General features: G+C 38.3%; 1 protein-coding gene across 2 annotated transcripts in view; it reads left to right on the forward strand.

Annotated features, from left to right (window-relative positions):
* Positions 1-14,395, forward strand: part of CMC2 (C-X9-C motif containing 2) — a 35,374-nt gene that overhangs the window by 18,040 nt on the left and 2,939 nt on the right. For both annotated transcript variants that reach the window (XM_074404778.1, XM_003938069.4), the window contains exon 3: positions 11,935-12,006. In XM_074404778.1, the coding sequence (XP_074260879.1) occupies positions 11,935-12,006 (72 nt within the window). The remainder of the gene's footprint in view (positions 1-11,934; positions 12,007-14,395) is intronic.

A 14,395-nucleotide genomic window follows, 5' to 3' on the forward strand; every position in this document is an offset into this window, starting at 1 on the left:
TTTTTTAGACGAAGTTTCGCTCTTGTTACCCAGGCTGGAGTGCAATGGCACGATCTCGGCTCACCGCATCCTCCGCCTCCTGGGTTCAAGCAATTCTCCTGCCTTAGTCTCCCAAGTAGCTGGGACTACAGGCGCGCGCCACATGCCCAGCTAATTTTTATATTTTTAGTAGAGACAGGGTTTCACCCTGTTGACCAGGATGGTCTCGATCTCTTGACCTCGTGATCCACCCGCCTCAGCCTTCCAAAGTGCTGGGATTATAGGCGTGAGCCTGGCTCACAAAGATACTCTTTTGTGTTTTCTTTTAGTTCTGTGATATTAGCTTTACATTTAGGTCTATGATTCATTTTAAGCTAATTTGTTTTCATTTTTTTCTTTTCATAGTTGTGTATTATCTGAGATTTCAAGTTAATTTTGTGTATGGTATGATGTGTGAGTTGAAGCTGATGTTCTTTGCCTGTGGGTAGCCAGTTGTCTCAACACCATATGTTCGAGAGACTGTTCTATCTACACTGATTTACCATGGTCTCTTTGTCAAAAATCAGTTGACCATATGTGAGTGGGTCTATTTCTGGGCTCTCTAGTCTGTTTCACTGATTTCTGTGTCTATTCTTAACACCAGTGCCATGCTGTCTTAATTACTGTTGCCTTGTAGTAAGTCTCAGTCATATAGTGTAAATCCTCCAATTTTGTTCTTTTTCAGTGTTGTTTTGGCTATTCTAGGTGCTTTCATTACCATATTAATTTTAGAATCAGCTTGTCCATTTCTACCAAAAATATGTTTACTGGCTTTTTGTTTGAGGCTGACCATTGTTGATGACTTGGATTTTGTCTTTTATATCAGCAGGCAGTTCATGTTTTTACGTATATTTAGGGTATATCTGGCATAGCCTTTACTCTAGGGTTAGTGGAGCGCAATTGCTTATATAATTCTTCTGGATTCTATACTGATTGACTTGAATGTTCAATGAGATCTCTACTTTGGCTTATAAGAGCTCCATTGACTCTCAGCCCTGTGTGAGCTCTCAGCGTTTTTCAGCTTCTAGTTGCTCTAGTTGCTTTTCATAGTGATTGGCCTTGTTAAAGTTCATCCAACACATGTGCAGTGAAAGTAGCCCTATGTAGATTTCTGGAGTTCTTTTGCTGTGTATCTCTACCTCACAAATGCCAGCTGCCACAACCTGCGTGGCCTCCTCAGCTCAGTGAAACCACCATTCTCTTCTTGAATTCTCTTCTCTGCTACATGATTTGGAAATTGTCTCTAGTTAGAAACCTAGGTGAATGTAGGGTTCACTTAGTTTTGTTTCTTTCTTTCAGGTGTCACACTCCTGCAGTCTGTTGTTTCAATATCTGAAAATAGTTGTTTTATATATTTTGTTCAGTTTATTCTCTGATGGCTAAAAGCAGAGGTTTGGGAGATAAAATTTTAAGTAAATAGCATGGGGACAATTATATAGCTGTTGGAAAAAAGTTAGAATACCATACATAGGAGTCATCTTCATCATCTTCTAATGGAGCAGTCATCTAAATGTCAAAAACAAAACCATACAAATACTAAGAAAACCTGGATAAATTCTTATATAACCTAGGTGTAAGGAAAGTGTGGCTAAGTAAGGGCTCTGAATTCCAGAGGCAATAAAATCAAAGATTAATAAAGGATCGTTTGAGGCCTGGACTTCCAGACTAGCTTGGGCAACATAGTAAGACCTTGTCTCTGCAAAAAAATAAAAATAAAATTGGCTCTGCATGGCAAACGCCTGTAGTCTTAGCTACTTGGAAGGTTGAGGCAGTAGGATCACCTACCCAATTGTTTGAGGCGCTGTGAACTATGAGCCACTGCACATCAGCCTGTGTGACAGAGTGAGACCCTGTCTTTATGAAAAAAAAAAGGAAGAAGAGGCCAAAAATCAAAGAGAAAAATGAGCGAAAGCATGAGAGACAATTTACAAAAAGAGAAAAGATGGCCTTTAGACATGAAAAGATGTTCAACCTCAATAGTTAGAGAAATACAAATTAAATATACTGAGATAATATTACTTATCTGTAGGGAGGCAAAGTTAAACAGCGTGACGGTGCCTTCTGTTGGCACGACTGTGGGAGAATGGATACCCTCATACATTTCTGATGGGACTACAAATTATTGTAACCTTTATGGAGAGGAATTTACTAGTGTGTATTTGCTTTTTAACCCATCAGTCCTACTTCTAGGAATTTATCTTGATCCTTAAATAAAGTCCATGCTTACTTAGATTGCTTTGGGTTATTGTTTACCTCATGTCTTTTCTGTGTTAACAGGATTCCGTCCAGGATACCCATTACACTTCGTTCTCGTGACTCTTTAGGCTCCTGTTGTCTGTGACATTTTTTTGTTTTTGATGACTTGGAAAGTTTTGAGGCATAATGGCCAGGTATTTGGTAGAATGTTCCTCTGTTTGAATTTGTCTTGTTTTCCTCATGGTTGAACTAGAATAATGTGTTTTTGGGAGGAAGACCACAGAGGTAAAGTACATTTTCATCACATTTTAATCAAGGCTATCTACTGTAATATACTTATTCACTGTTGCTGTTGACCTTGATGACCTGGCTGAGGTTTCTCTACTTTTTTTTTTTTTTTGGAGACAGGATCCACTGTGTCATCCAGGCTGGAGTATAGTAGTGTCATTTTGGATCACTGCAGCCTCAACCTCTTGGGCCTAGGTGATCCTCTCATCTCAACCTCCCGAGTAGCTGGGACTACAGGCCATGCCATCATGCACGAATAACTTTTTGTATTTGTAGAGACAGGTTTTCACCATATTGCCAAGGCTGGTCATGAACTCTTGGGCTCAAGCGATTTGTCTTCCTTAGCCTCCCGAAGTGCTGGTATTACAGATGTGAGCCACTGCACCTGGCTGGGTTTCTCCACTTTGAAGTTATTATTTTCCTCCCTTTTCATAACTCTTTGGAAGGAAGTCACTATGCGCAGCCTAGATGTAAGGACTGGGTAGTTACTCTGTTCCTCCAAGGTGGTGGAGTATCTACAGGCTTTCTGGAATTCTGTTCTGGAGAGTTGTCTGTTCTCCCCCATTTATTTACTTATGTCAGTATGGCTTTATGTATATTTACTTTATACCCTGGGTTACAATCCACTACTGCTTTGTTTTGTTGTTTATATTGTTCTAGCTTTGGCCACTGAGTTTTTCAGTTACCTTTTTTAAAAAACAGTACAGCTGTGTGTGTGTGTGTGTGTGTGTGTGTGTGTGTGTGTGTGTGTGTGTGTGTTTAAACAGGCCAGGCTTGGCAGCTCGTTCCTGTAATCCCAGCACTTTGGGAGTCTGAGGTGAGAGGCTCACTTGAGCACAGGAGTTGGGGACCTACGTGGGCAACATAGACCCCTGTTCTGCAAAAAAATCAAAATTATGTGACTAGATGACACATGCCTGTAGTTCCAGCTACTAACGAGGCTGAGATTGAGGTAGGAGAATCACTTGAGTTTAGGAGATTGAGGCTGCAGTAAGTTGTGATTGGGCCACTGCACTCCGGCCTGGGTCACAGAGTGAGACCCTGACTCTTAAAAAAAAGGTTTCTTTGAACCAACATATAATGACTTCCAGGATATAGTTAGTAAAGAAATCAAAGGACAAAACAATATTTATAGTATACTAGCGTTTGTATAAAAAAGAAGGAGATAAGCAAAACCTAGTTGTATATCTCCTCATTTGTGCCAAAAAACCCCAGATAACCGGAAGCTAATGAGATTCATTACCTTCTGAGTGGTGGGGAGCAAAGTAGAGAGAGTGGAGGAGTGACACTTTTACAAAATCTTTTGGCGGGGGGCAGTGGCTCATGCTTGTAATCCCAGCACTTTGGGAGGCCGAGGCAGGCGGATCACTTGAGGCCAGGAGTTTGAGATCAGCCTGGCCAACATGGCAAAACCTCACTTCTACTAAAAATAAAAAAATTAGCTGGGTGTGGTGTGTGCACCTGTAATCCCAGCTACTCTGGAGGCTGAGGCAGGAGAATCACTTGAACCTAGGAGGCAGAGGTTGCAGTGAGCTGAGATTGTTCCGCTGCACTCCAGCCTGGGTGACAGAGCAAGGCCCAGTCTCAAAAAAAAAAAAAAAAAAAAATTATGTAAAAACATTATGCATTTTGTGTAAGTCTTGCTATTTGAACTTTGTTAATGTTTCATATACTTAAAAAAAAAAGGATGAAAAAAAGGATGAGCAGGGTTGGGAAGAAAACTCAAAAGTGGAATGCAAGCAAAACCAAACAAACCCATTTAAAAACAGTCATCTAATTACACTAAAGGGAAAAATGAACTAGGCTAAAGACAAAGTAGAACTGTTGTTAATAGTTTGGATTTGGCAGTGGCATGGATTGGCAATTCTGAAACTGGCTTCTGTGTATTCTGTGTATTCCAAGACTGAGCAAATAAGTAAACATATTGAGATAGTAAGAGATAGATTTCTTACTTGTCATAAATATGGAAGGGGAAAGGCTAGGATGAATCCTGTGATGTTGGGTTGGAATTGGAGGTGTCATTGTGCACGGTTTTCATATAAGATGTAGAATACATATATTTGTGTGTGTATGTTTATTTCATATATATGCATTCAATATATGTTTTCCTGTAGCATTGTGCATATGTAAGGCCCAGATTTTGTTTTTAAACACCACTCTTCAGTCAACAGAAACAAGGATCCTTGGAGAAATGACTGATTCTAAGGCTAGGGCTGGGAAAGAACAAGAAGAACCTGCAACATCTTGTCCCAGTAAATAAGACATTTATGAAAGAATGATGGGGGTTGATTAAAAGGACAGGGTCCAGCTTGGAGGGATTCCCACTGACCAAAAAATGGGACACAGCATTAAAATAGTGAAAATAATATAATCGAATAAGAATCCATGAGTCCAAACTCATATAAATATGTAAATGGAGGAAAAGCCTCCCCCCGCCCCCCAAAAAAAATGGATGGAAAGGGAAAGTTTCCCTTATGGTAGAATGCTAACAAAAATATAAGAGGAGTGCTAGAATTAGAAAATCACTGTTTGGTAACCATCATAGTAATAATTGATTTAGTCAGTAATCATTAATAGATCCTGTACTAGTGGGTAAAAAGTTTGAGGAAGTAATTGGATAATTAAATGATCTCAGAGTGTCTCCCCATAATAATTACAGAGGAGAAGCTAATTACTTCACAGTGTACAAACTTGGTAAGTAGCTCCTTTCCTAGGTAATAAAAGTTAACATCAATAATGGGACAAATTGCCATGTGCCTTTTGATGTGATACACTGAAGACACAGCATCACTTCTAGGGTATTCCTGCCAAAAAGGCATAACTTGAATAAAGTTGTGAAGAAACACCAGACAAACCCAAGTGAGAAGTGTTTTGCAGAATAACTGGCCTATAGTCTTTGAAATGTCAAGGTAATGAAAGACAAAGAGACAAGCTGTTTCAAATAAAGATTAAAGATTAAAAAAAAATTGTAAGAGTTGAGGGAAAAAAAAAAGACGGAAGAGACATGACAACTAAATGCAATGTCAATCCTGGAACAGGAAAAAAAAAAAAAAACCCAAATTTTTTTGCTTTTTGCATGAATGATATTATTAGACCAGTAGGTGAAATTTGCATAAGGTCTATAAATTAGATACTAGTATTATATTCATGTTAATTTCCTAATCTTGGTAATTGTATGGGGACTTAAATTTAAGTCCTTATTTTTTTTTAGGAAGCGTGCATTATATCAGCAACTTAATCGGTAGGTTCGGAAGAAAAGCTTGTGCGTGTATGTAAGAGCTAGAAGGATAAAGCAAACGTGGTGAAATGTTAGCATTTGGAAATTCATTGTACTGTTCTTGTAACTTTTGTAAGTTTAAAATTGACAAATATTTTTAAAGACATCTCCTGTCATCAGGAAATATTTTACCTGAGTGATCTTTCTGAAGACTTTCACTTTTTAAGTGTTAAATTGAGTCCAGGAGTTTGAGGATGCAGTAAGCTCTTATCTCCCTGTGGCACTTCAGCTCAGGGAAGACAGTGAGACCGTATCTCTCAACAACACCTAGTGACTTAACAGTAATTCTGCAGGTCTGAATCTGGGGGAAAAAAGTTAATTAAAAGTTTATGGGGAGGATGTTTTGCTCTGCCACCCAGGCTTAAGTGCACTGACACGATCATAGTTCACAGCAGCCTCGTACTCCTGGGTTCAAGTGATCCTTCTGCCTCATCTGCCTGATCATATGGTACTACAGGTGTGTGCCATCATGCCTGGCTGATTAATTTTTTTTTTTTTTTTTTTTTTGGTAGAGACAGGCTCTCCTGTGTTGCCCAGGCAGGTCTCCTCAAGCTGTCCTCCTGCCTTGGCCTCCCAAAATGCTGAGATGACAGGCACGAGCCACTGTGCCTGGCTTGATCTCAGTTATTTAATTAATAAAATGAGTGAATTATACTACTTAAGATGTCTTCTAGCCCTGAGTTTGTGTAATTCTGTTTTAGTCTTTTTTTGTTGATGAAGCCATCATCCTTAATGTCCCTGTCTGTGCTGGAATGCTGCAGTGCTCTCCAACCTGCTTGAAGTGCATGAGTGTTTTATCTCCAAATAGCCTACCTTGCTGTGCTTTTATCATTCTTTTCATGCTTCATAGTTCTGCTGTGATCTTTGCAGAGAAATGTTATTTCCACAGCTTTCAGTTGTCTGTGGGTGGCTTCTGATCTACTGGCCTATTTTGCCTACATTTGTTGGCCAGACTTAGATACTCTTTCCATGTAAAGTTAAAATACAGAATTTAGAACAGCTGTTTTCCTCAAAGCTACTTGGAAATTCTTATGTATTTTTTTCTGATACGTGAAAGTAATATGTAAATAATACGTATCATTTTAGGTAGTATAAAAAAGGAAAGTATAGAGCCAACAAAAATTACCTTTTGTTCAAATCCAGAGACAAATTCACTAAAAACTGGATTTTTCCAGCATGTAAAAATTTTTATATTTTCCCTCTTTTTCTCTTCTTCCTATCAGCATTTTGAAATGCCCACAGTTTTTCTATCCTGGGAAGATGAATATATAAGATTTCTTCCCATAATCCCACTCTTCTGGTATTTTGTGTTAGCATCCCTTTCAGAGCTAGCTATTGAGAGGTTACTGCTTGCTTCTTACACACTGGCTTCTACCCCCACTAGCGTTGCAGAACAACCAAGATCATGAATGACTGCTCTACTGCCAAATTTGGTGAATGTTTTCAGTAGTAGTTAACTTACTTTTCTCCCAGCAGCATTCAATTCCCTCTCAAAACACCCTTCCACAGGCTTCTATCATACCTTTCTCTTCTCTGGTTTTCTGTAAGTTTCTTTGGCCACTCTTCAGTGTCCTTGGCAGACCCCTGTCTACCCTAGGCTACATCTTCTTGCAAAAAATCATTAACTTTAATGGCTTCAGTAACTCTCAATCTGTATCTTTGGCTCAGATTTCCTCTGAATTCCAGGTCTGTTTATCTTAACTAGATAGTGGACTTAACTGTTCTACCAATAAACTCAACATGTCCAGAGACAAATTCATCTTATATTCTTTAAAAAACCTCTGCTGTCATTCTTAGCTGGAAGCCAATGTCATCTTTAATTCCTCCACCTGCCTCACCTCTTGCTGTAAGCCTTTACCAGGTGCTGTTCGTTCTCTGCTGAATCTCTCTTGAACCATTGTTCTCCTTTGCTAGTGCCACTGCCATTGTCTGTGCCAACACTTTTATTGGGGCCACCTGTAAAGGACTCCTATCTGGTCTCCGGGCAGTTTTGTTTTCTTCTTTGCCTAAATCCATTTTCCATACTGCATTTAGAGTGATCTTTCAAAAATAAGTTTAATCATTGTTACTTTTTTTTTTGGAAATGGGGTTTAACTCTCTTGCCCAGGCTGGAGTGCAGTGGTGTGATCTTGGCTCACTACAGCCTCTGCATTCCGGGTTCAAGTGATTGTCCTGCCTGAGCCTCCTGAATAGCTGGGATTACTGGCACCTGCCACCAAGCCTGGCTAATTTTTATGTTTGTAGTAGAGCCAGGGTTTCACCATGTTGGTTAGGCTGATCTCAAATGCCTGACTTCCTGTGATCCGCCAACCTTGGCCTCCCAAAGTACTGCAATTAGAGACGTCAGCCACTGTACCCTGCCCATTGTTACCTTTTGAATAGATCCTTTTGCCTCTAGAATGCATTATAAATATCTTGCCTTCTGTTCAAGTCCTTAATGAAACTTACCCTAAGTAGATCTTAGGTTTTACCACTCTCCCACAGCTCTTTCCCCCTCATTCCTGTGATCTCCTTCTTTTTTTTCTTTTTGCAGGTATATGGGAGAATGCTATTTCTGTCTTTTAAGCCTTTATACATACTTTTTCCTTTGCTGAACTTAGGGCATTCCTCCTGCTTCAACTTACTGTTTGTTAAACCAGGTTTTATCATCCTTCAACTTTCCTTCAGCTTTGTTGGTCATTTCCTTTTCCCTTTCCTGACCTAGATTCTCCTGGTACAATCACTCTATTTGGGTAGCATCAAACGTACTTTGTGGCAGTTCTCACACTTTTTGGTCTCAGGACTCCTCTGCACTCTTTGACATTATTGAGGACTCCAGGCAGCTATTGTGTATGTGGGTGATATCTACCAATATTTATTGAATTAGAAATTATGATGGTTGATAAATTAAAAAATTTATTTTAAAGTTACAATGATAAATTATACTTTTACATGTTATGATTACATGTTAGCATAGTTATTTTTCACAATAATCTTGTTTTTAAAACCAGAAAAAAGCAAAAAGAGTGGCATTGCTTTTGCATTTTTTAAGTGTCTGAATTAATAAAATATACCTGAATTCTCAGGTCTACCTTTACATTCAATCTGTTGTGATAATTAGACTTCATGAAGCCTCGGGAAAACTCCACAATACCCTTGTGTGAGGACGAAAATGAACAAAATAAATGTTTTTGTATTATTGAGAAGATAGTTTTGACCTTGTACATTCCCTGAAAAAGTCTTTGGACTACACTTTGAGAAACAGTGCTTTATGGCAGTCACTTCTTATTTGTCTCTTTCCCTCTGATTATGTACTGTGAAAGTAGTGCCCAGGTCCACTTTGCTCACTTCTGTATCCCTGGTGCCTGGGACATTGTTCTTCCTGTAAAAGGTTCTCATATGTCTGTTGATTGACTTATTCAGTCAATTACTCGGTTGTTTTGGTTCTCAAGAAATAGACACCAGGCACTAGAGACTTACTCCATGAAAGTGTAAGAAAATTGTAGCCCTCGGGCATTTGGTTCTAATATATTTCATATAACATCACAAGAGTATAATTCTCATTTTAGGTTAGTTAATGTTGAGGTAAAAGGAAGCGTGTACATTAATTTTTGTCATGGATTTTTGAATTAAGATGTAAATTTATGGAATTATATGAATAAATGTAAACTATGAAATATTGCCTTCTCGTTTTACTTGACTAGAAGGGGAAGAAATGCGTTGTCATACTTATTTGTTGTTGAGGAAGTAGTATAGGAAAAATAGACAGGAAATATTTATTCTTTGGAAATGATAGAGGAAAGAAAAAAGCAAAATAAAAGATATGAAAGTTTTTTTAATTAAAAAATTTATTCTGTAAAGATTATTAGGTAAAAATAGCAGACTTTAGTCTATCTTAAATGCTTTCTAGAAAACCTGACCAGTTTCAGTGTGGACCTGAAACATACATTTAAAGTGGTGGTAAAGCAGGAAAAAAATAAATAGCATGAGGCATAGCTTATTAATTATGTGTTGTCTGGTTTCCATGAAAGCCTTAATTAGAACAAAAAGGAAAATATGTGCTTATTATTACAGCTATCAAGTTCAGCATTTATGACATGCCATTATAAAGCAGATTACCATGCTGCCTGACCCATCCTTGAAAATCATGAAGTACAAACACACTAATTATGTTCTTACTAAAATTCAGGTTCTTAACTTCAGGCTTCAGCTTCACCAGCTTTAGAGCACTCATACTTTTTACCACGATAATAGTAATAGGACTTGAAACAACTAGGAGATTTTTATTTTACTTTTGAAACAAAGCAGACTGAACTTCAGGCAGATTTCCTTATGTCCTAAATCAATGTCTTATTTATATGACCTTTATAAAGCATCTAATGATAATGTTATTTTTTTTTTTCTTGAGATGGAGTTTTGCTCTTGTTGCCAAGGCTAGAGTGCAATGACGTGATCTTGGCTCACTGCAGCCTCCGCCTTCTGGGTTCAAGTGATTCTCTTGCCTCAGCCTCCTGAGTAGCTGGGATTATAGGCATGTGCCACCACACCTGGTTAATATTGTGATTTTAGTAGAGATGGGATTTCTCCATGTTGGTTAGACTGGCCTCAGACTCCCAACCTGAGGTGATCCTCCCGACTCGGTCTCCCAAAGTGTTGAGATTACAGGCGTGAGCCACCGCACCTGGCCATGTTATGTATTTGATGTGTTTTGGTGACAGTTTGAGTGGGAGGAAATGAGAAAAGGGCTCTACCACTAGGCATTCATTAGATAACTTTTACAGGACAGTGTTTGCTAGTGAAATTATTCATTGCCTGTGTATGTCAGTGTGGTCACACTGTAGCTTGACACCAGTCCCTGTAATAGAGAATGGATTGTGCTATGATTTTTAACATTTCCCTTAAGAAAGGAGTTTTAGGTTATGATAAAACTTTTACACTGTCTTTGTGAGGTTTTGGTGAGTTATTAAGTAGGCTTCCATTTTATCTAGAAAAAGCCTTTAAAACTTTGTTTCTACTTGTAGAACATTTATTCCTTCTTTATAGGAAGAACTAGGATAATTTGTTCTTTTGTATACAGTTGAATCCTTGAACAGTTTGGGAGTTAGGGACACTAATCCCCATGTAGTTGAAAGCCCACATATAACTTTTGACTTCCTGAAAACTTGACTGAGAGTTTCCTGTTGTCTGGAAGCCTTACTGATAGCATAAATAGTTGATTTACACGCTTTGTATGTTGTATGTATTATATATTGTATTCATACAATAAAGTAAGCTAGAGAAAAAATCATAAGGAAGAGAAAATACATTTATAGTACTGTATTGTATTTATTGGTTTTGTAAGTTTACGTCCTCTGTTTACAAGATGACATATGTCAGTCTGAAATGGTAGACAACCATTGCTGCAGACCCCAATCTGCAGTATATTTCAAGTAACTCAACTTTTTCTTGTGATGTCGTAACTTCTCTCTGCTGCTTGGGAGCACTTCCAGCATTACCCGTGGCACCTCCTTTGGGTCCCATGGTGTTATTAAAGGTTTATGGTTATTGCAGTAAACATGACCTGCTTGCTGTGTAGTTATTGGTATTCCAGGGTGTTTTAAGTGGATCCTTGTAACACTTGAGCCCGCTGTAATAGCAATAGAAGATGACTTCAAAATTATTACAGTAGTTTAGTATATACTGCAGTTAATGTAGTTATGGTTTGATACATCTTTATGTTTGCTTATATTTCTCTCAACTTTGGTGCCATTTATGTTTTGTTGTTTGTGTGTGTTTTGATAAATTTTAACTTTTTATAATTTGTATATGTTTGATGGTAGTATATGACAAAATAGACTATTCACACATTTTATGCATTTATGCCGTACCTTTTTCTTAATTTGTTTTTGAGATTTCTAGGCTATGGTGGTTCATCGGTGAGTTTTTTTAAATTGTTAGAAGTGTTCAAAAACTTTTTCAATATATTTACTGGAAAAAATCAATGTATAAGTGGACCCACGTAGTTGAAATCCATGTTGTTCAGTGGCCAACTGTGTTTTATACATGTGATTTAACTATTAATTGTTTATTAACAAAGTAACACTGTAAACTCATTCTGTAGGAGCATTTAAATTTTATGTGCCCTAAACCTTGGCATACTATGGGATGAAATATTTTACTCCTTTTCTTCCTTTTAGCACAACATTCTGAAATTTTTTGGTCATTGTAACGATTTCGATCGGGAGGTGACAAAATGCCTGAAGAAGGAGGTAAGAAAAGTGTCAAAACATGGATATGGTTGAACAATAGAATAGATCATTTTTGAATGTTGTATATTACTGCCATTATTGAATTTTTGCCAGATTTTAGTGTAACAGAAAATTGAGTTTATACATATGACCTTCTCTCTGTTAAAGAGAAGTGAAAGCTTTTCTGGGGACAGTTTTAGAACATAGCCTTTTTGCCATGAACACAAATGAGGAAAACAACTTCCTTTATGATAATTACTGTAGATCATCTGGATGAATTTTAAGGTGTAGGAAGTTGCATCTCTGGCCGGCAGAATGACTTCTGTCAGTCACCTATTAGCTGATTGGCAGGTAACTAAAACTCTGGGCATATATATATATACATACACATACATACACACACACACACACACACACACACACACACACACACGTAAATTGAGGAGGTTAGAATTAGGCTCTTCTCAGCTTTAACATTCTGAATTTCTTTGTAGTTATGCTTTGTGTAAGCCATAGGGATCGAATTTGACTTGATTTTAGGCTATGACTTGGACTTGGGCACATAGCCAAAGTACATAGTTCATTGTCTTTTTCCAGGTACTACCAACCAAGCAGAGTGCATTTTAAACCTTTGAAAAGAAATTTGATTCAATTTCTGTTTTGTACATCAGATTTTAAAAAATCGTTTAAAAATATATGATGGCTAAAATTTTGCCTTTCAACTTTTGTTTTTGTTATTTTTGAACTCTTTTTTAGCCTCAGATGAAAGGTTTAAATATAATATTTGAAGTTGTTCAGCATCTTTCTTTTGATTTTGTTTTCTGCTCAGGCTTTTATTTTTCCCCCTTCCTGGATTTCCTTTTCAGTGTGACACTTAACCTTTACTGGTCAAAGAACATTTAGGCATTCTGAGTCAAGAGTAATAGTTTTTCTTTTGAGACACTTGCTCTGTCACCTAAGCTGGAGTGCAGTAGGGTGATCATAGCTTACAGAGGCCTCAAACAAGGGATCCTCCCACCTCAGTCTGCTGAGTAGCTAGGACTACAGGTGCAAGGCAGCAGGTAGGGTGATCATAGCTGACTGAAGCCTCAAGCTCAAGTGATCCTCCCACCTCAGCGTCCTGGCTAGCTAGGACCACAGGTGTGTACCACTGTGCCTGGCTAAGGTTTTACACATTTTTTTTGTAGAGGTAAGAGTCTCACTGTGTTGCCCAGGGTGGTCTCGTTCGCCTAACCTTAAGCAGTTCTTCCACCTTGGCCTCCCAAAGTGCTGGGATTATAGACATGAGTCACCATGCCCAGCCTTATTAGCATTTTTAAATGATTTATTGAACATATTTGTCCTTTATATGAAAAAACCAGTCTATATGAAAACTACATCTAGGGCAGTATTTCTATTTTAATAGTAAGCTTATGAGCATCTGTAATCCCAGATTCTCAGGAGGCTGAGGCAGGAGGATCACAGGAGGTGAAAAGTTTGAGGCTAACCTGGGCAGTATAGTGAGACCCTGTCTCTTAAGAAATCTCTTAAAATTTAGCCAAGTGTGGTGGCATGCACCTGTTGTCCCAGCTACCTGGAGGCTGAGATGGGAGGATAACTAGGGAGCCCAAGAATTCAAGTCTGCAGTAAACTATCTAGATTGCCACTGTGCTTCAGCCTAGGCAACAGAGTGAGACCCTCTAAAAGATAATATTGGCTGGGTGTGGTGGCCCACACCTGTAATCCTAGCATTCTTGGAGGCCAGGGTGGAGGATCACCTGAGGTCAGGAGTTTGAGACAAGCCTAGCTAACGTGGTGAAACCCCATCTCTACTAAAAATACAAAAAAATTAGCCAGGCATGGTGGTGGGTGCCTGTAATCCCTGCTATTCCTGAAGCTGAGGCAGGAGAATCACTTGAATCTGGGAGGTGGAGGTTGTGGTGATCCCAGATCACACCACTGCATTCCAGCCTAGGCGACAGAATGAGACTCTGTCTCTAAATAAATAAATAAATAAATAGTAAGCTTATGGAAAAATACAGCTCATCCTATTTTATTTGGTATAGCGATTTGTTTTTTACATACTTGCAGCTGCATAACGTAGCTTTTTTCCTGTGTTTAGGTTTTCTCCCCCTAGAGTTCAGAAATTTTGCCACTGCTTTGTCAGTTAGATCTTAATATGAAATTGTCTTCTTAGCTGGCCTGAGATCTGTTAGTGACTATTTGGTAGACTGTTGGAGGTGTTTTTCTTACTTGTCTGACTTTGTTTCCATATACATTTTATGTGTTTTCCTTGACTTATTTTCTTGACTTATTACGTAGTTTTATGTTGCTTTATTCCCTAATTTGTAGATATTTTTCTGGCGGCTTGTCCATCACTAATCCTTTGAGTCTGCACTGATGATGTGTTTCTTCTGTACTCTTAATGCTT

This window comes from Saimiri boliviensis, chromosome 1 (assembly GCF_048565385.1).
Source record: "Saimiri boliviensis isolate mSaiBol1 chromosome 1, mSaiBol1.pri, whole genome shotgun sequence".
Lineage (NCBI taxonomy): Eukaryota > Metazoa > Chordata > Mammalia > Primates > Cebidae > Saimiri > Saimiri boliviensis.